The sequence below is a fragment of the Gouania willdenowi genome, chromosome 1 (assembly GCF_900634775.1).
Source record: "Gouania willdenowi chromosome 1, fGouWil2.1, whole genome shotgun sequence".
Classification (NCBI taxonomy): domain Eukaryota; kingdom Metazoa; phylum Chordata; class Actinopteri; order Blenniiformes; family Gobiesocidae; genus Gouania; species Gouania willdenowi.
The window spans coordinates 34,414,707-34,437,359 of NC_041044.1; the positions used below are offsets into that span (position 1 = coordinate 34,414,707).

The 22,653-nt window shown below is 37.2% G+C and overlaps 1 protein-coding gene across 1 annotated transcript; it reads right to left on the reverse strand.

Moving 5' to 3' along the window:
* Nucleotides 1–281: 281 nt before the first annotated feature.
* On the reverse strand, nt 282–17,341 carry LOC114473380 (voltage-dependent calcium channel gamma-1 subunit-like). The gene is made up of 4 exons (XM_028462997.1): nt 16,710–17,341; nt 6,148–6,222; nt 1,903–2,043; nt 282–1,811 (listed from the first exon to the last, which is right to left on the reverse strand). Exons 1-4 carry the CDS (start codon nt 16,945–16,947, stop codon nt 1,579–1,581), a joined length of 687 nt encoding a protein of 228 aa, XP_028318798.1. The 5' UTR covers nt 16,948–17,341; the 3' UTR covers nt 282–1,578.
* Nucleotides 17,342–22,653: the final 5,312 nt, after the last annotated feature.

Here is a 22,653-nt window from a genome sequence, read left to right on the forward strand (position 1 = left end):
GTGGGCAGTGCCCTTTGATCTTTTTCTCCCTAGGAAGTGTCTGCTTTTTGATCTTTCTTTTTGTGATGACTACAAACCTTAAAACTCAAAAATACACAAAACAAACGTAAACATTATGACTTCTTGGAAAAATACGAAGTGAGAACTAAAATGGCAATCACACAAAATTGTACCAGAAATACAAAAAAACCAACCCTTTGTTCTTTCCTACATTCATTTTACTGGTGACATTAATATGTTGAGCATGTGCTCAATACACAAGGCTTTTATGTAATCAACAGTTGTCCAACACACAGATTACTTTTTATTACAAAGGTACAATAATCAGTAAACACACATGTTGCAACCCACAAACGTATCAAAGCCATGCCGATTCATTACAAAACTAAAATAGGTTTATTTTTTTAATAAAAATTCTCCAATGGAGCAGCCCTGCTTAGTTTACATGTAAAGGTACAGTAGGATCCTATAGCAAAACGAGGTTTTCATGCAAACCATGGAATACTTAGAAATGTAAATTGACTTCCTTGTATTGCTCTTTATCACCATTTGAGGTTTTGTCTTATTTATTCACTGGTAATCGAGCATTCATCAAGACCCAAAATCTTTTTATTTTATTTTTTTATGTGCTGTATTTGTAAGAAAACCATAGAAATGTACCTAAAATTTCTCACAAATGTATGAAATAACATTTAAAACAAAGGGCTTTTTTTTATCCAAGAACTTTTAAACAAATATGACTTGTTTTCCAAATAGTACATTTTGCACCACTAAAGCAGATTATTACGGAGACGTTGCATTTGGTTGATCTCGATTCCACCAATCCAAGTTCAAAAGCTTGTTCATGGATTTTTTTGAGCGGTGCCAATGAAAAATGCGTTAAATGTTAGCTATATACATGACATCACACATTATGACGAACAAATCAAGTTCTCATTATACAGACCAGTTACCGTTTTTTTTGTTTCATACTTTCAGAGTCTTTGTGACGTCGACACAAAGGACTACGAGTATAAGAACATGGTGATTCGGGAAGTCGGGCATCCGATTAATTGTGGCATTTCTGCCGAGCAACGCCAGTCGCCATATTTATTTTGGGGGTAAAACAACGTTAACAGCGTATTGACTCCCACTGTAACAGAAAAACTTTCACCATGCCGAAGAGCTGTTGTGTGTTTGGCTGTTCGTCCAATGTAAAAAAATAATAGTACATTTTTTATATCAATGCTAGCTTTCCTTCATAGGACGGATGGGTAAAAACCCGTCTCCAAAAACGTCCCATTCCTGCGTGTGTTCTCAATATTTCATAACTGGTAAGTGAACAGTTAAGATCTAAATTGAGAATTTTACGGGCATCTCGGTGGCCTTAGAAAGTTGAATGCAAGTAAGCAAGCCCGACTTCCCAATTGGGGGAGAAAATGTTTTTTTCAGCTAAAAGTCGTATTTATGCTTTGTCATTCAAATACATACAAAACTCCTTGCATTTCCCATTGAATGGCTAATACCCTGCCAGCACCAGAATAACCAGCTTTTAAATTAAACTGAAAATACCCTCTGTAGTTTATATGCAAAAACAGACTATTCCACAACTTCCGGCTCAGCGTCCATGCAAGTCTCCCATGGGTTCCTGGGCATCTGGGGCATGGAGAGGATGAGGAGGGCGATCCCACAGATGAAGAGGATGACAAAGCTAGCACAGACACAGGCAAAAGACCAGCCGTAGTAATATTCGATCCAAATCGTGTCCTCGCTCTCAATCATGCGTTTGACCGACTGCCGCATCACCTCCAATGAAATGAAGGCACAGAGACCTTAGGAGAAGAAACGTGAAAACATAGGGATGTGAGTTAAATACACACGTGTCAGGTCTTTGTTAAAAGCTACAAGAACAGAATCAGTCACCTGCAAATGCATAAAACATGCCAGCGGGCTTGAGTAGGTAGTCTTTGCTTTTGCCTATGCAGGATCCTATAAGGCACATAGATCCGAAGATGATGAAGGCCAGACTGAAGATGGAGATTGCTGCAGCAGAGATGTTGTATTCTGTGAAGAAGAAAATTAACATTTTCAGCCATTTAGTGAATACAGCCTTTGGTTTTCACTCCGATGAAATTATGATCGAGTGTTCATAGAAGAAGAATCATTAAACACAGGACGTGATGTTAAACTGAGGTTTACTACTTCAGAGTGGTGTGAGAGCTATGTCTCAGAAAATTTTGGGACGCATCGTCAGCAGTGTTCCTTTGGCTCTGGGGAGTTTCTGCTTTTTTAACACTAGTCATCCTCATCAAAGGTGGCCAGCTACAGGGTGATCAAGCCTGAGTTTGCGTCCAATAACTGTCTCCCACTCTCTCCTCTGTGCTGCCTATCTACTTCACACTCGGGCAGTGCCCTTTGATACTTTTCTCCCTAGGGAGTTTATGCTTTTTGATCTCTTCCTTTGTGGCTGGGTGGAGTCCTACACTGTTATTTCTGCGGTTGTACCAACCTCTTCAGTGACATGGTTGTTGATGCTCTGCGAACTGTGGTTATGTACACATTGCTGTGCTTCACTCGACTGATTTTACTGGTTGCTTCATAAGAAGTACTGATCAGTCCCTTGCCTCTGCTTCCGAACAAATTATTTGAATAGTGCTTTGTGTCAGTGGGTGGATATGGTGTATAACAAAGGTCACCAACCTTTCTCAAACTGTGAGCTACTTCATAGGTGCTGAATAGTCCGAAGGGCTACCAGTTTGAAAAGTGTTTTTTTCATCATCTTCTTCTTCTTCTTCTCTTCTTAAGATTTAGATTTAATGTTTAGATTTAACATTTAAATCTAAATGTCACAGGTGAAACCAAATATTTAGCTTATATGTAAACTCACTGGAAGTACACAGATAAAAGCTCATTCCGGTGAATTTGCTTATTAGCTAAATATTTAGTGTCACCCGTGACATTTATATTTAACATTTAACATTTCCATTATATTTTTACAAAATTCACAAATTTCGCAAGTATTGTTGTAAATCTGGTCAAAAGTAACATATTCACATATGTTTTTTAAATGTGGTTTGTTGCTAAATGTTGCAAAAAGTTGCTGTTTATTTTAGCATGTCCAACTTTACAATCCATGCCTCATAGAAGGGGAATATATTTATTTTCTATTTTTAGCGGGAAGGTTTTTCTTTATAATTCTCAATACAAAGCCTTCGACGTTTAACTTGATGTAGCTGCTCCATAGGACCATTAGAAGCCTGGACAACCAGTACATGAAAACCCACTAAATGCACATGTCCCCATCTTTTCATCATCTGATCCTCCCTGTGGGACACAGAAACCTGTATGGTTGGATGTGCTCATGGTCACATCCATCTACTTTGCTTATTCAACCTCGTGCCCTATTATAGTATAGCCAGCAGGCTCAGTCAGGAGTGAATAATAACACCACAAGGAACTCTAGTCAGTGTACGAATCTGTTGACATTTACACCCCAATAATTGAGTGTGACAGTGCTCCACATGTATAAAGGCCCCTAAAACACACTACGGGGGACGAATGTCAGGAAACATGCGTTGACGTTGGAGCAGTTATTAGTTAGAGTATGGTCACAGAGAAGAGAAAGGATAGATAGAGAGAATGAAGTGCTGTATTGCATGTAATGTGCGTGTTTCATGCTGTTCCTAATGTACCATGAAAAATAAAAAAAAAAGCAGTATCAGCCTTGTGTTACTACATACTCTGGGACGTTAACATGTTAAGAAAAAAAAAAAAGGCTTCCTCGCAAAAATAGCACTGTCAGTTGCATCTAAATGAAAGCATGCTGAAGTATTTGTTTTTATTTTTGTTCAGTGACTTTGAGGCACGCTCCCTCTTAAGTCCGTGAGGGTGCAAGTCTGTCTTACTGAAAAATTATGAAGTGCGTGAACCAACTTCCGGTGACTTTTTCAGGCCTTCTTGCGCCCTTTCCGTAAGTGGCCATCTCCGCAGACTTATCGTAAGGGAATTACCCAGAGTTCATTGCATTGTGACGTATGGCAGGAATCTCCTGGGAAAATAGCTAAAGGTGCTTTAAAAGTGACGTTAAACAAGCAAATTAGTAAAAAATTGTAACAGTGATAATTGTGCAAATACCATATACACAAAAGCAAATGGTAAAAAAATAATAATTAAAAAAAAAAAATCTTCTATTGTTGCAGTTAAGGGTGAGGTGAAATCCCTTTTTCTGTCTTTGTCGCTCCTACGTGATACAGGAGATTTTACTGACAGACATATCTCCACATAAACTAAGTATTTAGTGTTTTAAAAGAAACCAAGAAAAATGTGTAAATTTGTGTGTACATCCTTAAATTTGTGTAATTGTAGATATGTATTTACAGAAAAACTTTGTATAGTCTAAGTTGTTGCATTATGCCTTACATGCTAAAGTGACGTGTGAATGGCCTTGCTTTGCAGTTTGTACTTGTATTTATTTTTTTCTCTTTTTTCTTTTTTGTTTTGTATATATATATATATCGACTAAACTCCAGCTAATTTAGAATCGTGCTCAACTTTTAACAAAATTAAGAATGAGGTGGTAAATAACTGAAACTGTAGCAGTACTGCACTGGCTCCCACATGTAGCCTATGCGAGGTAAATACATTTCTGCTACTGTTTAAAGCATCGATTGACCTCCACAGGGACTGAACAGTGAACCCTGAAGTTTTTTCAGCTGAGAACAAAACATGAAAATCCATTTACTGGTCACAGAAATAACAAGCATTTAACTTTCACATTTGACTTGTGAGTTTAAAATGAATTGGTCATGCATTAAAAAGAAAGACTGTAAACACAGTCATAAAGTGTGTGTTTTATAGCCCAAAGTCCCAAAGCTACAATCATAATGCGTTATTATGTATTGATGTCAACAAAAAACAGAGGACTGTCCCAATTCTATTTCTAGTATTTCAAGCCCTCAACGCCTTACACACTCCATCACTTTCCAGGTGAAGTTCCTCAGGGCTCAAGGCAGTGAGTGTGGACATTGGGATTGGGCCTGAGGTTGTACGTGGGACTGGCTGAGTGACCCAATAGTCCCTCCTATCTCCTTTCCTATCCACTTTTCCATAACCCCGTGGAGGACGTGGGGGGGGTTCACAGGGTTAAGGAAAGGTGTTAGGAGGGGAGTAAGGAAAAGGCCATTACCTTTGTTTTGACAGTCAGACGCACTTCCACTAGGTGACGTAATAATCTTATGGCCGCAAAGATTAGTGACGTCTGCCGTGGTCAACAAACTACACATTTCCGAAAATGAACTAAAAGCACATTTATAACACTTTCTGCTGATATAATCTAAAAAATCATACGGTTTGAATGTAAATCAAAGGAAAAGAGGCTACCAAGCTCACTCACCTTCCACTCAGAAATACTGTATGAGTTATGTTGAATAAAACATAATATGGAAGAAAAAAAAGAGTTACAAAAATATAAACAATTGTTCACCCTTCAAAGAGTGTGAACAATAATACAATAAAGAGTCTATTCCTGAGGGTTTTTAGTCAGTCATAATTCTGGTAAAGTGAGCGACAGGAAATGAAATTCCCTGGAGTTTCACTTCCATTTCAATATTTTTTTTAAGTTCTAGACTGACTAGTTCTAGGGTTATAGTCCAAGTTTAAACATTTCATAAGAAATATTAGTGTTTGTTTCTTTGAAGATTAATTTTTGTAGGAGATTTTTCCTTAGTTTGAGTATTTTCCACGTTACCCAAATATATTTTTATTTCACTTAAAAAGTCTTAATGTTGAATAGATGTGATGCCATGGTCGAATGACATAGTAGTATAATAGTGACATGGCAAAACGTTTTAAGAAAAGTCTCCTGTCCTTTTTTTTTCCTATATTAGTAATTTTGAATGTTCCAGACATTGGGGGCCATCCACTTCACAAGCTGACATGATCATGGTCATTGCACAAGAACATGGGCTGACCACATTTGACCTGGGGCTAAACGTGGTATTATACTAAATTATTAGGGATATTGTTCTTACTCATAATTTAAAAAAAAAACAATGAAAACAAATCTGTACTTTACAACATATGGAAAAACATATTCATGCAACAAACATTAATTCTTCCTCAAATCAAAGAATCAAACTAATAGCAAGTAGGACAAAAGCACAAACCTACCTTTTTGTGTTTTGTATTCAAAGATTTCAGCATCTTGTCCTGGCGTGAAGTGTCTGAAGTAGGTGCAATTTTCCTCTAGAAGAAGAATAAAAAAAAACCAATTTAATCAGGATTTGACCTTTTTCTGATTGTAATGAGTCAGTCTTCATTGTCTTTAAGTAGAGATTATTTTGCTCACACTGTCTAAGAAATACAGAATGACATTAACAATTGATCTAAAGTCCTTATCCGACTAGGATCATTTATCATCTTGACATTTGGAGAACATAATATCCAGAGGTGAAAGTAAAGGACTCACATTACTATAAATGAGTTGCTTTTATGGGTACTCGTACTTTTGTGAGTATATTTCTAAATCAGTCATTTTACTTGTACTTCAGTATGTTTTAAAAGAAGTAAAGTACTTCATTACATTTCTACACCCAACCGTTGCTGAGTAAATATTTTTTTTTATTCTAAAATGATTAACGAACATTGTGAAACTACAAAAAAATGAAATGACCAGACAACAATCAAATGTATCACATCATAGCTGACTGATCAGATTAAACGTAATGCATGGCGCCAAAACAGCATTGGTCATTTTCTCATTTTTAGAGTTAATAAATGTAGCTATACTTAGAGCCTGAGATTTTTTTTAGTTTTTTAAAAAAAAATGAAATTCAATGGTGTTAATTCATTTATTTATTTATTTATTTTTAAACATTTTGACAAACCGTTTATTTTATACAGATGCCTTTGTGGAAAATGAATTAAGTTCCAGTTGTGCAAGATTTGGTCTCTTCCTTTTTAAGTTCATACATGAGATGTTTACTGTGTGCAAGGGAACCATGATTTATTAGCAAAAATAAATGTATGCGATGAAAGTAACGAGAAACTTTTACTTTGAGTACGATTTATTTGAACTTGAGTATTTTATCTATGACACAATTTCAATCAAGTAACAGCATTTCTACTTGAGTAGGATATATCAGTACTCTTAGAACCTCTGATAATATCTTGCTTTTCTTAAAGTTCTCATTCAGGGTCAAACACATTTTCTATTTCCTATTTATTATTTCAATTCAACTTTATTTTTATAGCACAAATTACAACAAAGTCATCTCAATTTGCTATTATTTTATACTTTACAGTGTTAAGTTAAACTTTTACCTATTAAATGAGTGTTGTGCTTTGTTAAGCTCCTCTTTTATTCAAACATGAGTCCAGACACATAACTTTCAAACGGAGTTGGAAACCTAACACTCCAAAAGCATCTCACAACCTGACACCCTCAGGAAGGTCTTGTCACCAAAAGGTTTGCCGTGCAAAGCTGCGGCCAGCTTTTCATGGTCTGCTCGTCAAAGTAACTGTAGTTACAGCATATATCACATTTAACTTTTCTCATACAGACGAGGTGTAAAACCTCAGAGATTTGCACAACAAAAAGTCTCTCGTGGGTTTGATAGCGAGAATAGCCTTTTATGATGTGTCATGGAAGACAGTTTGAATGATACTGGTAAGCAAATACCTGTATTGGAATAAAAGTAGCAAAACACAGAGAATCAAATGCTCTTTTTACATATGTCACTTTCAAAGTAAAAGTGCATGTCAGTGAGGCTGGTGGTATGAGGTACTTGCTTGCGCTCACATTGCTAATCCATGCAGTCTAATCATAGGAAGAGAAATGCTTTCATGTGGAAATATGTATCACACTATATACAGTAAGAGCCCATTCATTCATGCTGCGAAAGCTTGATAACTGTCACATGTTCCCTGGAAGCTATGATGATAAGCTAAAAATGAAACATCCCTGAGTCATTTGATATATTGTGTTTAAAGAATTGTGAATACCATTTTATTTTTAAGCCAACTTAATAAAGCAATGCCTCAAAAAGGCTCCCCTGACACAAGCTGTGTTTCCATTACTCTTGGTAATGTGCAAAATCTAAATAGTGCAGTAAAAACTGATTATGGAAACACCTGAATTTCAAACAAACACTCAAATATAGCTAAAAGGTTTTTACGATTTAATGAGGAGTATTGATCGACCGATTCATCGGCCGATTTTTGCGTGTTTTAATGTATCATCATCGGCCGATGCGCGCTGCTGCGTTTGCCGATCCACTTTATAAACAGAGCGGCTGCTACAAGCTGCTCCGTGTTGCTTTTCACTCCCAACGGCAGGTTTTAAACTTTCAATGCATCTTTTAACTGTTTAACTTAGCGGTTGTTTCGTGGTTCCACTTGTTGTGTTGCACTTGTAGTTAACGAGCAGCTGGCTGGAGGTTTTGTGTGTGTGTGTGTGTGTGTGTGCGTGTGTTTCTTTTTATTCTTGTTAATGTTGATGCAATTTAGAACAGAAACCTGATCAGTTTGTTGCTTAATGAGCATCCGACATCACGTTATTTTTCTTTGCTACTTTATATTCTGGGGTTGTGTTGGAATGGACTATTATTCATGGTTTCTTTTTGTGTTTTATACTATAATTATATATCTTCATACTCAATAATCCTGTTAATAAAATATATCTTCAGTCAGGCCAACTTTTGTCAAAGCTTTTTTCAGGGCAAAGACGAACAATTCTCTTTCATAATATTTCACGAGATGTCTCTCTCTTTTTGTTACTTGTTCTACTACATCACCTGTTTTTATGATTTGTTAAATATTCTCCCATTACCCATTCTCCCTCAGCTTTGTTAATTTCAATAAATGTTCCTTTTTTTAATTGAGACTTGTACCTTTTGTTATCATCTTTTTGTAATTTTTATGATGTAAATTGAGGGAGCAAAAGTAGTCAAGAAAATCAGCAGTCCTTATCGGTCATCGGCTAAGGCTGATGGGAAAAAAATTGGCCCTAAAAAACCCATATCGGTCGATCCCTAATGAGGAGGAATTTCAGACATTTCGATATTGAAATGTGTTGCAAAAGACGCGTCACAGAACGTGACGTACCTGGTCACATGACCACTTCTCTCTAAGAAAACATGGCCCAGTACGTGTAAACAGACATTTCTCAGCATTAGACCTAAAATTTGAGTTACGAGGCCCCTGTTCAAAACAACCTTCAATGGAAACACGCGCTATATCAAGGCGCTATTATACTTTGTCGACATTTAGAAATATCACTTTTATTTCGTGAAAATCTGTAATGAAAACCCAGCTACTGGCATCTTGTAAAGTTATTTATTGCGCAGACCTGCATACAAACACAATGGGTCGTACCATTTCATTTCAACAAATTTTTAGGACATCACACGCACTTCTGTCTCAAAAACGTTTTTATAATTTTGAAGGAGCTGGCATGTCCACCAGATAGGATGTATAGTAGATCTTTTTGTATATTCTGAGAGAGTAGGTGAAGCTGAAAATGGAAGAACAATAAGGACGCACAAAATCAAACCTCTAAATTGGACATAACTCAAAAAGGATTAATCCGATCAAACTAAAACCTTACTGTGTGCCTTTTCAATAATCACGGAACAATTGGTAAAAAAAATTTGAATTCTTTGAGACCAACGTGCGTGGGCCATTTGTGAAATGACATGGAATGACCCCAATGTAATATGTATGAGGGGAACGATTAAACAAAACACTTAAAACACACACCCTGAGGTTATTGTTCTGATATCTCTCACTATAAGTTTCAGTTTAATATAAAAGCCTGTCAATGAAGAATGTAAATGAACCTTTATTGAAAACGTGTGGATAAGATTGTTTTGTGTCTGTGGAACTTGAGTGGATAACTTTCAATCAATGTGAAAACCATCAGTTATTTTTCAGTTTGGAGCCAACTACTGTCAAGTCAAATAGTCAAAAGTCAAATTCAGCATTTACAAAAAAGAGCACTTGGAAAGCGTCAAATATCTTCTTTACCAGATATTGGCAGTTATGTGAATAACCAATTGTACGTTTTTTCTTCCCACTGTCACCAAATGCTTGTTCATGTGGATCTTGTTGGGTTCTTTTTCTTACTATGGACTTGTTGTAATTTGCGCTATATAAATAAAGTTGAGTTGAGTTATCTGGATCTATCTACCCACATTAGTAATGGTACAGTTGGTCCAAATGTATGTTTGCCACCATTGAAAAAATAAAAATAAATTCCGATGAAATACACAATCTAGCTACGATCTGGATGAAACATGGTAGAGAAAATGAGGAAACAACCTGACATAAATAATTAAAATCTCATAAAGAACAAACCAAGATATGAATTTTGGAAGTTTCGCCAACGATGAGAGATCCAAACTGATCCAGCTTCAGGATATTGATCCAGATTCCCTCCCAAATTTAATGGAATCTTCCATGGCCTACGCTCTATCTTCAGATACAATTTTGTTAAAAACCATTAAGTGGTTTTGACGTGATAAGATTTGCAAGCCTCTCTTGTTTAACATAGAGGAATCTGTCATCATCTTACAGATCAGGTGAGGGGCTTCATCTCTCCATGTCCCAACCGTGTGTCCCACTTTTTGTTCAGAGCATATTTATCCATCTTGTATTGATGGTGTTGACTCTCTAACCCACCCAAAGTCTCAACACAAACACAAAGATAACGTGCAAACTCGGCACCATGCAGGGATTTGAACCCAGGGCATTCTTGCTGTGAAACAGTTGTGCTAACTACTACTAGCCTACATCACCATGCTAATATTCTCATATCAACATATTCACTCTTTCCTCCTATTATGTACAGCCATGCAGGTGCATCTCACCCGTGAGGGATGCGACACCCACACTTTCGTACAAAACATAATTCATCCCCGGCACATTTTACAGAGGGGTTCATTGTTTAAAACGTATTGGTCCAGTTAGATTGATTGAATGGTGATCAAGCCAATCACAACCGGCCATTTGACAAAGCCGCCATTCCGAGAAGGTAAACAAAGAGTTAACAGCGACGCGTAAAGTGTAAATAAAGTGACGATAAATGAGTAACAGGTGGCAAAAAATGGTCCAAAAGTGTCAAAAACGTGGCAAGAAATTAGTGAAAAGTGACTAAAATAGGCCAAAAGCAGTCGAGAGTAGCAAAAAAATTGACAAATAAGAGGAAATGGGTATGATATAATGGTAAAATGTAGCCTAAATGAAAAACATGTGCCAAACAATAGTTAAAAAAATGTAAGGAAAAAAGGAAACAGGTGTTATTTATTGGGCAAAAGGTAGCTTATTTGGATGAAAAGTGGCAAAAAAAAAAAAAATAGTTAAAGAAAGGACAAAAAATGGATAAAAGTGGCAAAAACAACTTGCAAAAATGGAGAAAAATTAGGAAAAAAATTGACATTTATTGGCAAGAGGAGGCTAAAATCTGAAAAAAATTAATAGTGTCAAATCTTTTGGGAAAGGAGTAAAAATGGGACAAAGGAAGTTGCACTAAAGAAACACTGATGTACAGTACATGTTGCAACTATCCCAGTAAACCTTCCCGCTGGATAGGCTCTGCCTATGTTCATTAAGGACCAGGAATAATGTCTGTGCTTATATCCTTATATCTATAGACATGGTACAGACACTGATACCCTGTTCCCATTTTCAGGGCCCAACCCTGGGTTGGTATGCCATCAGACTTAAAGCAAAATACCAAACATTCTACTTCCTTTTTGGCCACTGAATCCCATGTCCATCATCTATAGACTATGGAGTAATATGAGTGACCATGTGACGCGGGCCCTGAGGTTTTAAAGCTGCGTGTGGGTAGAGGTTTGTTGAACGGGAGATCTTACACATATTGCGGACCCCTTCAGGCGGCCCTGTCACTCATGCCAGTAGACACGGACGTGAACACCTGACCCTGGTGGGTCCCTCCCTGCACAGCTGAGTATTTACGTGACCCATATTTATAACTGCGGCAACTGCTTGCTGAGCAGATTGCTCTTTATTGTTAAGTGAGAAAAAAGCTTCAGCGTGCTGCAGTATTTTTACATCAGTTACATCTGCTGCTATGGTTTTTACTCAAGAACTTGCAAGTCAACCTATATTTTCCCACTGAGTCCCACAGTGAAAAGGATCACACTGTTTAAATCAGGCATTAGCACATAACTCTGAGGACATGAGGCTATAAACAAGCACAGCTGATAAACAATAATGTTCCTTTCCAGATACAGTTATTGAACTCTGGGAAAACCCCAAACATATACTGTAAGTGGGATGGATTATATAGCAGCATCTTCTTTGTGTAGTGAATTCAACGAGTGCCATTTGGCTAAAGAAAATATGATTGAAAGGGAATTATCATCAGATTTAGGAGTTTCAGAGGTGAAAGTAAAGGATTACAAGTATTTACGTTACTGTAATTGAGTTGCTTTTATGGGTACTTTCTATTTCTAAATCAGTAATTTTACTTGTACTTCAGTACATTTTAAAAGAAGTAAAGTGATTCAATACATTTTTACACCCAATCGTTACTCAATAAATTATTATTATTTTTTTATTCCTGTTTCATGGCTCATTGAACATAATCCACATGTTCAGGTTGGGGTTTCTACCTATTACGGTATGTTTACATTTGGCATGGCACTGTTTTAGAGTTCATAAATCTAGCTATACTTAGAGCCTTTCTTTATTTTTAGTTGAATTCCATTGGTGTTACTTCATTTTTTAAAGATTTGTACATTTGACAAACCTTTTATTTTAAACAGATGCCTTTGTGGAAAACAAATTTAGTTCCAATTGTGCCAGATCTGGTCTTTTCCTTTTTAACTTTATACATGAGATGTTTACTGTATGCAACAGGGAATCGTGGGAAGATTTATGACCAAAAATAAACATGGGGGGTCAAAGTAACTTTGACTTTGACTATGATTTAATTGGGCTACTTTTTACTTGTACTGTACATCGGTGACAGGTGGCATATAGTGCGTGTTTATCTTTGTCAGACGGACACATGGTTTGTGCAAGGTTGGGATCAATGGCAGTTGTTTTCTATCAATCTAAAAGATTGGGACTAATTACAAGTCAACCAATGGGAATTATTGGTTTTATGTATGTACTGTATATCATTCTGATTACCAGCAGATTGAGGAACAAGACTTTCCGTAGTCCCTGCAAAATCATGAAACATGTGACCCTTTATAGTAGTGGAAACAAATTGAGGTTTTTCCTTTAAAGCAGTGTTGTCAAACTCTAAGTCTTTGTTCTCAAGTGGGCTGCAGATTCTGGATGGAAAAATTAGTAATATCAACATTATTGTGCCCTTGTTTGTACTTCCATGTAAATATAATATGCAACATATATCATTTTATAATACATATAGATTTTTCTTAATTTTGTGACATATTTTGATTTATTATGGGGGGTATTTGTTGAATAATTTGAGCAAAATTCCAAGATTTAGGGAAAACAATTTGGCATTAAGAATGACTGCCTGCATGTGATATAAGCATGGGAAAACTTCAACCCTGCAAATATTGTGTAGTTTCATTAAATATGTGTATTTGGAGGGACTGTGACCTAAAACTTAATGAATTTGTAATTTTCACAATGATTCCTGTTTTCTCTGTCATTTTTACTTTCTCCTGCAGAACAGATTGGATGCTCCAAAAAGCTGGATTTGACCCCAGAGCCTTGAATTTCAAACGTGCCATAAAGTAACTCTGAAAGCAAAGGTTTTTTTAATCAACAAAAATGAAATAATAAACCATTCATGCAGTGTTCCTTCTAGTTCATTATTTTTATATACTCTTGAGAAGAGTCAGCGGTCGTTATCTAATAAAAAGTCATATTTTTGTTGCAGGATTGCAGACATTGCATTCCTCCCAGTTAGTCCCAGTTTGCCTGTGTGGCTATTCCATAGCTAGTAAAAGGTCAACTGGATATTCAATTTGTTTTAAATCTAAGCCTGTGATGAGCTTGTGAACCATGTACTATTTGCCAGGAGAGGCTGTAACGCAGAACGTAATCCAATTATTTTCCTTTTCCCCCAAAATCTGCAAATTTAGAAATGATAAATTTAAATTTATCATTTCTGGAGTGAAAGGCTTCAGAATGAAGTGAAACCTGTTTGTGTTTTTAAAGCAGACTGGTTAAATGTGATGGTCTTCTGACAGGAATCCCTCTAAAGAGAATCAAACAACTGCAACCAATTTCTTTGGTTCAAGTAACTCACAGTGAGTTTCTTCTTAATTGCTGACAGTATATATTTGCATTCACTGACACCATGTGATAGTGTGTTCTCATCTGCCACTGACAAGCATCCGTGTTCTCAGAATACCAGTATAAATGTGTATTATTATTATTACTACTTTGTCAGCAGGCTCAATAGCTGTTACTTCTTAAATCCTCCCCTGGAAGAAGAGGCCAACCACCTGTTGTTGAGTTTGGAGCCGTCCTGGTAATGGATTTGCAAAGATTCTTATTTCAGTTGGTGATAACAATCAAAGTTGGCTGGCTTGAGTTTCTAAATGACCACCTTGGTTAGCAATGCTGCCTCACTTCTGGAAGGTTGGGTCCTTCCAGTCTTCCACTGGTCTTTATGCTGTGGGTCGATTTCTCATCACAAAGTAAATGAATATTAGCTTCCAGTAATTCTGTAACTTGACCTCAGATGTAAATGGGTGTGTTATTATCCATGTTCTCAGTAAAGGACTGATGAAGACAAGTAGATGTCTACTGGTGAGTAAGCTTGGGCAGTGGTTCTTCAACTGTTTTGCCTCAATGACCCCTTTCTCTTATTTCTGAATCCAAGTACTCCCTTTATCCAGCTACGACATTACGCTCAGAATACTGTGAAAAACCAACTGTAGAGCACAATGATGGAATGAATGAGTGATAACACACATTTTAAATAATCTCATCTATCTATAAAAACAAGAATGTTCTGTATGCGTTTGTCTGTGTGTGTGTGTGTGTGTGTGTGTGTGTGTGTGTGTGTGTGTGTGTGTGTGTGTGTGTGTGTGTGTGTGTGTGTGTGTGTGTGTGTGTGTGTGTGTGTGTGTGTGTGTGTGTAGAGCGAATATCTCCCCGACGCGGTATGTGTTTGACCTGAAACTTTGTCAACGGCTTCCAAATACAGCGAGTGTGTGCATCCGTTATTTTGGAGTAATTTGGTGAAACATACATTACAGAAAAATATAAAAATGACACATTTATCATGCGCATGTCCCATAGAATTAAACCAGGGAAATCGCACACGCTTTTTGACTTTGCACCCACACATAAAGCCCTTTATAACACTACAAAGTACAGAGTATGTACACCTCTTTCTACATCCAACCTTCAAACATATACTCATTTGGCCATAATTGACAACTCTACTTAAGCTCCTCCCACTATATGAATACATACTTCCGATGGGCAGTGTACTAGTTTAGTAAATAAGTGGAATGAAATTGTTTTTAGTGCCTCCTGAATAGATTTATTTCAGTTTTTATTGTTTCTGGTCATCTCCCACCTGGTGTAGAACCAAGAATGACCCTTGCATTTTCAGTCCATGTTCTACTCAAGATTATTACCATCATCATTATTATGATTATCATTTTTAACTAGAAATAAACATAATACCCCATATTTGTAATGCTTTTCATTTTCCACTCTCTCTCTCAAGTACGCCCTGTGGTGCCCTCGCGTTTTGAGAAACACTGAGCTTTCACATTCACATCTCCTAGATATAAATGAGCCCTAATCAAGAACCAAATATTTTCTCATCCTTCTCAAATGTCACTCCTGAGAAATAAGTCTCGCAGTGAGCTTTGTGTGCGTTCTCTAAATGATCTTAGAGCTGATATTGTGCTCCTCTCAAATAAGTCTAAATTTGATATTCTTACTGGAAGAACTATCTCATCTCTCTTATGTCTCAATGATAGAAATACATAATTCTGTCTCTCATTAATCACTATTTTATTCCTCAGATTGTCTTACAGTTTCTGTCTGTTTTCTAGCGCCTCACCAACAAAAAAGAGAGGCTCCAGCTTGAATTTGGCACAAAATTATAAATGTAGGGGATGTTTTATTATAGTTAGGCATATTAATCGGTAAATTTGTGAAGGGATTTAATGTCGGCGGCTTTAGCAGGTGTGGCTAAATGGCTAATCAAGAGCTTACTATTTCTATTGTAATTTGGCTTGTAAATTCAAAAAGAAAATCTGCCTTGGAAGATCTAGTTGCACTTAGTGAACAGAGATGCAGATGCTACATTTTTCTTTGTTTTACAAACAAAGGTACACTGCATTCTTACAAAAAATGTGGACGTAACTGGCAAAATAACTTAACACACCAAGAATGCAATAGTTTCAATAACCCCCAAGATATGATCTTACAATATTTGTTATTTATTACTTACATTGATCACTTTATAAATAGATCACAAATCTAAACTCTGTTGCACTGGGACACTGAGAGAGAAATATAGCAGGTCTGGTGATCTTACTTTAGTATTTCTATTCTTAGTCGTTTCAGACCTCATGTACTAGGATTGTGAGTTGATTCTCACAAGGATGCAGCACTTATACAGCAGCACTTAGTGACAAAACATTTGTGCAAACATCACAGCAAAAAGAACAAAAGGCAAAGTATATTCTTTATCTTTTTTTTTGTAATTCAGTCTTTAACGCTATACAGGAAGTGCAGCTCGGACTTTCTCTTACCTCCTGGCAAGCTGATGGGTCCACAACCATGTTTATCGTTGTAGTTCTCGGAGCTGATGTAGATGTGCTTTTTGCACAGCCTCCACAGACCAAAGTGTGCCGCCTCACAGGTATCATTCAGTCTCTCCACCTTTGGGCTAAGCACTGCCCAGTGGTCCGTCACCACCGCTGTGAACATGCAGGCTATACCCACCAGCAGCACGAAGATGGTGATCTTGATCTTGGTTCGCTTGTGCATGCTGTTGCCAGGTAGGAAAAACTTAGTCTAGGCTGGATATTTATATTTTAAAAAGCACTAGAGTAAATATTTGGCGATGAGGACACACTTGTCCGTACCCTGAGGGCTTTTTCTCTTCAAAGTGTCTGCTGTAGGTCTTGAGTCTTGAATTGTTCGTTCTCAGCTGTCACAAATCTGTGCCTCTGGTTCAAAAGGAAAAGGGTCCAGACTCTGCTCCGTCCAACTTTTAAGTCCCCCTTTCCCTCCTCTCTTAGAGCTGTCGCACAACTCAGAGGGTGCAAGTTTAGATAAACAGCTGTTGAGGTAGATCAGGGAAGTTGATGACCAAACTGTCCTGTATGTGGGGTAATGTGTGTGCGAACTGCACCATGTGTTTAGTAGGTGGTTTTTCTGGGGGGTTGCTGGGTGCTATAAATGTGCCTGGTGAGTCAAATTGTCAGGCTCCCTTCTTATCCAGTTACAGCACCTACGGAGTGGAGATGTGTAACGGGCCATAATAAGTCAGACTTTTTCTCTCCTCCATTTTTTTTTAACTTGCAATCTTTCAAAATGGGAGCCTTGGCATGGTGAGAATACTTCCACCAGCTTCATGTTTCCATCCATTATCAGTGGTTGTGTTTTTGCCCTGTGCTTCACCTCTGCGCTCTCAGTGTGGATTAGTTACTCTAAACAATTTATAAATGGAAAGAGGATGTGAATAATCGTAGCACTGGCTAGGATATTACAGGGAACGACACATGTTGGAGGAATACTTTCTTTTACAGACCACGGCAGGGCAGTTTCCTTAAAGGGCCATGTTGTAGCATCACAGTGTCTAGATTTATTCCTATGCTAGACTAATTCTATGCTATTGCGAGGCTAATGCTAATGCTAAGTTAATGATATAGCTAGGCAAATGTTAATGCTAGGTTAGAGCTAATGTAAGGCTAATGTCATTGCTAGGCTACTGTTAATGTTAGGTTAATGCTACTGTCACTACCTAATCCTTTCACGGCGCGGATCCTTTTCAGATCCTTTCAACGTATGCGCGTAGACTACGTCACTTCCTTCACTCGCAATCCTTACGACAGAGCTGGTGGGACGTGATATTTGAATGTAAACTGACCATACAATGTTTGTTAAATATTTTAATAGTACACATGTAAATATGTGACTGTTTTGTGGTGTTTTTAATTGTCAATTAAAAAAACAAAAAGGAATAAAAACACAATACACAACATAGGCAATCAAAAACCAAACAGAAAATAAAATAAAAATCTAAATTAATCGTAATTCACTCAAAACATACATTTCTAATTCTTTTCAAATAGCAGGGTTTCAACCTTTCAAATAGTACACAAACTGCCATAAAATAGGTCGACTAGATTTAAACGCGTTCGCTCCGTCAAAAGATTAGGCAGTGACAGCTATGGTAATGCTAAAATTAAGCTAATGCTATTGCTAATGTTAATTCTAGGTTAGTGCTAATTTTAGGTTAATGTTATTGTTAGGCTAAAGCTAATGCTAGGTTAGTGCTAATGTTAGGTTAATGTTATTGTTAGGCTATAGCTAATGCTTGGTTAGTGCTAATGTTAGGTTAATGTTATTGTTAGGCTAATGCTAATGATTGGTTCATGCTAATGCTAGGCTGATGCTATTGTTGGGTTAAAGCTATTGCTAGGTTAGTGCTAATGCTATTGCTAGGTTAATGCTAATGCTAGGTTAATGCTAAATCTAGGTTAATGCTGAAGCAAGCTAATGCTATGATAATGCTAGGTTAATGTTAGTGCTAGCTAATGCTAAGCTAATGCTATATGAATGCTAGCTAATGCTAAGCTAATGCAGCACCTGCATCCTCACTTGCATTTCTTCAGCAAATGCAAATATTCTTGTTATTCATGGTATCATTATTGTCACTTCAAAAACACAGGAGACAAAAATTAACACAGTTATGTTTTAAGGTATATAATTATTAATCTGTTACGTTACATTTGTATATGCTAAGACCAGCGTTACAAAATCGTTCATTCAACAGCAGTGCCTAACCAAGAAACTTCTCAAACATCGGCCAAAAATTCCCATTTCCCACTCATGTAGACAGTGAATTATTCTAAATAATATTAAACCTAATGAAGGTTATGTCATATACAGCAGCCTAAATATTTGGCTCCACTTTAAAAAACAAAAAACAAAAACAAAAACACAAACAGTAGAAATTACAAAAAACAAATGCAAGGCAAAATCAAATAATCGCTCCACTGAACAGCATCGTGTGCAAAAACATCAAATTCTCTGACCTGCAGAACAAAGCATGTTTAATTACTATTCATACAAATGTTAAAAAAAGGAACAAGCAATTCTAAAATCTGAATTTGATGTGTTTTTTTGTGTCAAAGATTTTCCGCCTGAATTTGCACATTCTTCCATTATCTGCATTAGTGGAGCTTCAAATCTCTGAATCACTGCAGAGACCTGAGATATAATCAGATATTTACAAAGAAAAAGAAACTATTACTCATTTTAATGAGCTGTTTTCAGCTCAGTGGACTCATTTTGTAAATCTGTGACTCACATTTGTTTGTAGTGCAGTCTTTGGACAGACAATCGACTCTCGTATTTTTATTTCTATGAGCTATTCTTGTAAAACCAGATACAGCTGCCAGGTTAAAAAACCATGGCCTCTGGCCTTGTCCCAGAACATGATCAGAATATCTTTAATAACACATGTCCATCCCTTCATGGTTTAAATGCTTAGCAAGTCACATTATAGGGTGTGTTTCTGAACGTGATAAGTTAATTTAAGGTAAGAAAGAAAAGTGCAGGGTGCACGGTGGCCTAGTGGTTTGCACGTCCCCCTCACAGCAAGAGGGTCCTGGGTTCAAGCCCTGGGGTGGACACTTGGGTCCTTTCTGTGTGGAGTTTGCATGTTCTCCCCGTGCTGCGTGGGTTTCCTCCGGGTACTCCGGCTTCCTCCCACAATCCAAAAAACATGACTGGAGTCTCTAAATTGCCCATAGGAGTGAATGAGTGAGTGAGTGGTTGTCTGTCTGTGTTGCCCTGTGATGGACTGGCGTCCTGTCCAGGGTGTACCCCTGCCCAGCGCCCTATGAGAGCCGGAGATTGGCACCGGCAGATCCCCGCGACCCTGATAAACGGGAATAAGCGGGTATGAAAATGGATGGATGGAAGAAAAGTGCTACAGTGTCTAGCCCTCCCATTAACAACAGGAAATATTTTAGTTTGATTTAGAAAGGGGAGACCAGAGATCGCTTGCATGTTCTCCCTGTACTTTGTTTGCACCATCAGACACAGTGAGTACAAAATAAGAATAAAGAAAAATTTAAGTACTCTCACTTATACTCACCAATACCAAGTACCAATATTGGTATTAAATTAAACTTTTTTGGAAAAAAAAACTAAAAAAATTGGACAATTCTTAAGTAAACTTAAAATATCTCAACAAAGTTGACATTTTTCTTTTACAACTACCTCACTGATAAGTGAAATCTAATGGTTGAGGCTACAATTATGTCAGTGCTATCGGAGCATGTTTACGAGTACACACCTAGTATTGTTCTATCTCTACTTTTGAATAGTTTGTTTGGTAAAATGTAAAGGAGATTGTTTAACACTGATTTTTTTTTTTTTTAACAAAATTCCCATCGCTGAACTTCTGTTTATTTGAAACATTGCGTTTAAAAAGCATTGCCATTTTGTGCAATAAAAGGATGTCTGTGATTTTTTTAAGGTTGAATTCCTGTTTTTCCCCCCATTAATCAAATATTTCAAGTATTTTTCATTGATGATATACGGTAATTAAGTGCACCAATTTCTGAAGAATGTTATTCACGTTAATCAAAAGAGAACAATTGCTTTATTCCTTTAACATTAACAGGGTCTCACCTTATCCTGTAAAACGTGTTTCTCACAATGCATCTTTTTTTGATGGTGTACAACATCAAGAGGTTTTAAATGTGTTTTAGTCACCAAGTTTAAGCCCTTTTGTTGTAGTTGTGAGTAAATAATACTGTATAGTTTACTCTGCATAATTGTCTTGTGACCTAGTTTTAGAGAAATACTCAGAGTAAACCTTTAATGCCTGTTGACTTTAGGAGATTTAAAGGGGCGGGCGGGTGGGCTAACGTTTGACCTCAGGAGTCATTATACTGTTCACTCATTGACCTTTGTTTGCAGTGTTTGATCCACTTTTGTTTGGCCCCTTTGGGAGGCCCCTGGTACTTAAACTTCTCTAAACCAGTCATTTAGTTGCTTTTTGTTCAGAAGATCTGTGATGGATCATCATGGCCTGATATTGTTGGTATATACAGTATGTCCCAACAGATGATAAGCTTTGGTGGCTAAACCCGGCACTGTGACAGGTGTCGTCCTAACCGACGGCTGTGGTTCACAAATCAACACAATGGCACAAATACCAAAGTAGGGTGTGGTATTGAACCCTAGCTGAGAAAAATGTCAGCTGTTTTATATTATTAAAAGATAAAGGGAAATAAGAGAGAGAGCAAAGATGACAGCAGACAAAGGAATGAACATTACGCTCCAATTTTAAATCCCACTTTACAATATCTTGTAATTATATCCCGCTGTGAGCTATGCTACCAGAGGTGGACTAGGATCAAAATTCTGCCCAGGCATTTTGTGTCCAGACCAGCCCACTACATTATCAATGGGCACTTTATGTCTTCATTTTACCTTTTGCCCATTTTGCAACTTCCTTTGCCCCTTTTTTGCACCTTTTCAAAAACTTTTTCAGACTATAGCTACCGTTTGCCAATAAATAAAATCTTTTCCCTGTTTTTTGTGAATTTTTGCAAGTTCTTTTTGACGCTTTTAACCAATTTTTGTCCTTACTTTAATTTCTTTGGCCACTTTTCATCCCAATAAGCTACCTTTTGTTCAATAAATACCACTTGTTTCCTTTTTCCCCCTACATTTAGCCTCTTTTTGTTCCACATTTTGCCCATTTAATTATTCATTGCCATAACATACCACCTGGTTCCTCTTTATTTGTCCATTTTCTGGCCACTTTGACTGCTTTTGATAAATTTTAGTCACTTTTTACTCTTTTCTTGCCACGTTTTTGCCACTTGTGGACCGTTTTTGGCCATCTGTTACCATGTCTGCCTCCACTCGCTTTTAAAAACAAGCAAACAAAAAAATAACCGGACCGGCCCACTTTGGGTCAACGGCCCACCGGGACATGCCAGATGGTCAGTCCACCCCTGCCTTCTACACTTTAAATATATCTCTTACAATTGGTTACCTGACATTAAGTTGGGATGTTTTTCCATCCAGGATGTAGTTTTCACTTTTTTTCCTCAAATGATTATTGCTTAAATGTTTGTTGCCACAACCAAACTTTCTACTTGGCAACTTATTCTACCTCAATTCAGCTAAGAAAAACAAAAAAAAAACATCCTATGAACATATAATAAGACATCTACAACTGAATTATTTAGTAATGTACACAATAATTCATCTATTAGCTGTCATTTTTACTTTCACCTGCGGGCCGAAATGGATGCTGTAAAGGGCCGGATTTGGCCCCCGGGCCTTGAGTTTGACACATGTGGTGTAGATGACCTGTAGGTAAGACACTTAACAGCATAAAACATTTTGGATCTCTAACATGGTGATAAAAGTGAAGAAAGTCCCTTTTCTGTTTAACACGATCCAGTAGTTACTAAACAAATCAACATCCTGGCACCT

Bases quoted from the DNA above. Each gene is read 5' to 3' on its own strand.
- LOC114473380 (XM_028462997.1), bottom strand. From the start codon at position 16,947: ATGCACAAGCGAACCAAGATCAAGATCACCATCTTCGTGCTGCTGGTG. The intron at 6,223-16,709 runs GTAAGAGAAAGT...TTCTTCTTCTAG, and splicing joins ACCCATCAGCTTGCCAGGAG to AGGAAAATTGCACCTACTTC. The intron at 2,044-6,147 runs GTAGGTTTGTGC...TCTTCTTCACAG, and splicing joins TGAATACAAAACACAAAAAG to AATACAACATCTCTGCTGCA.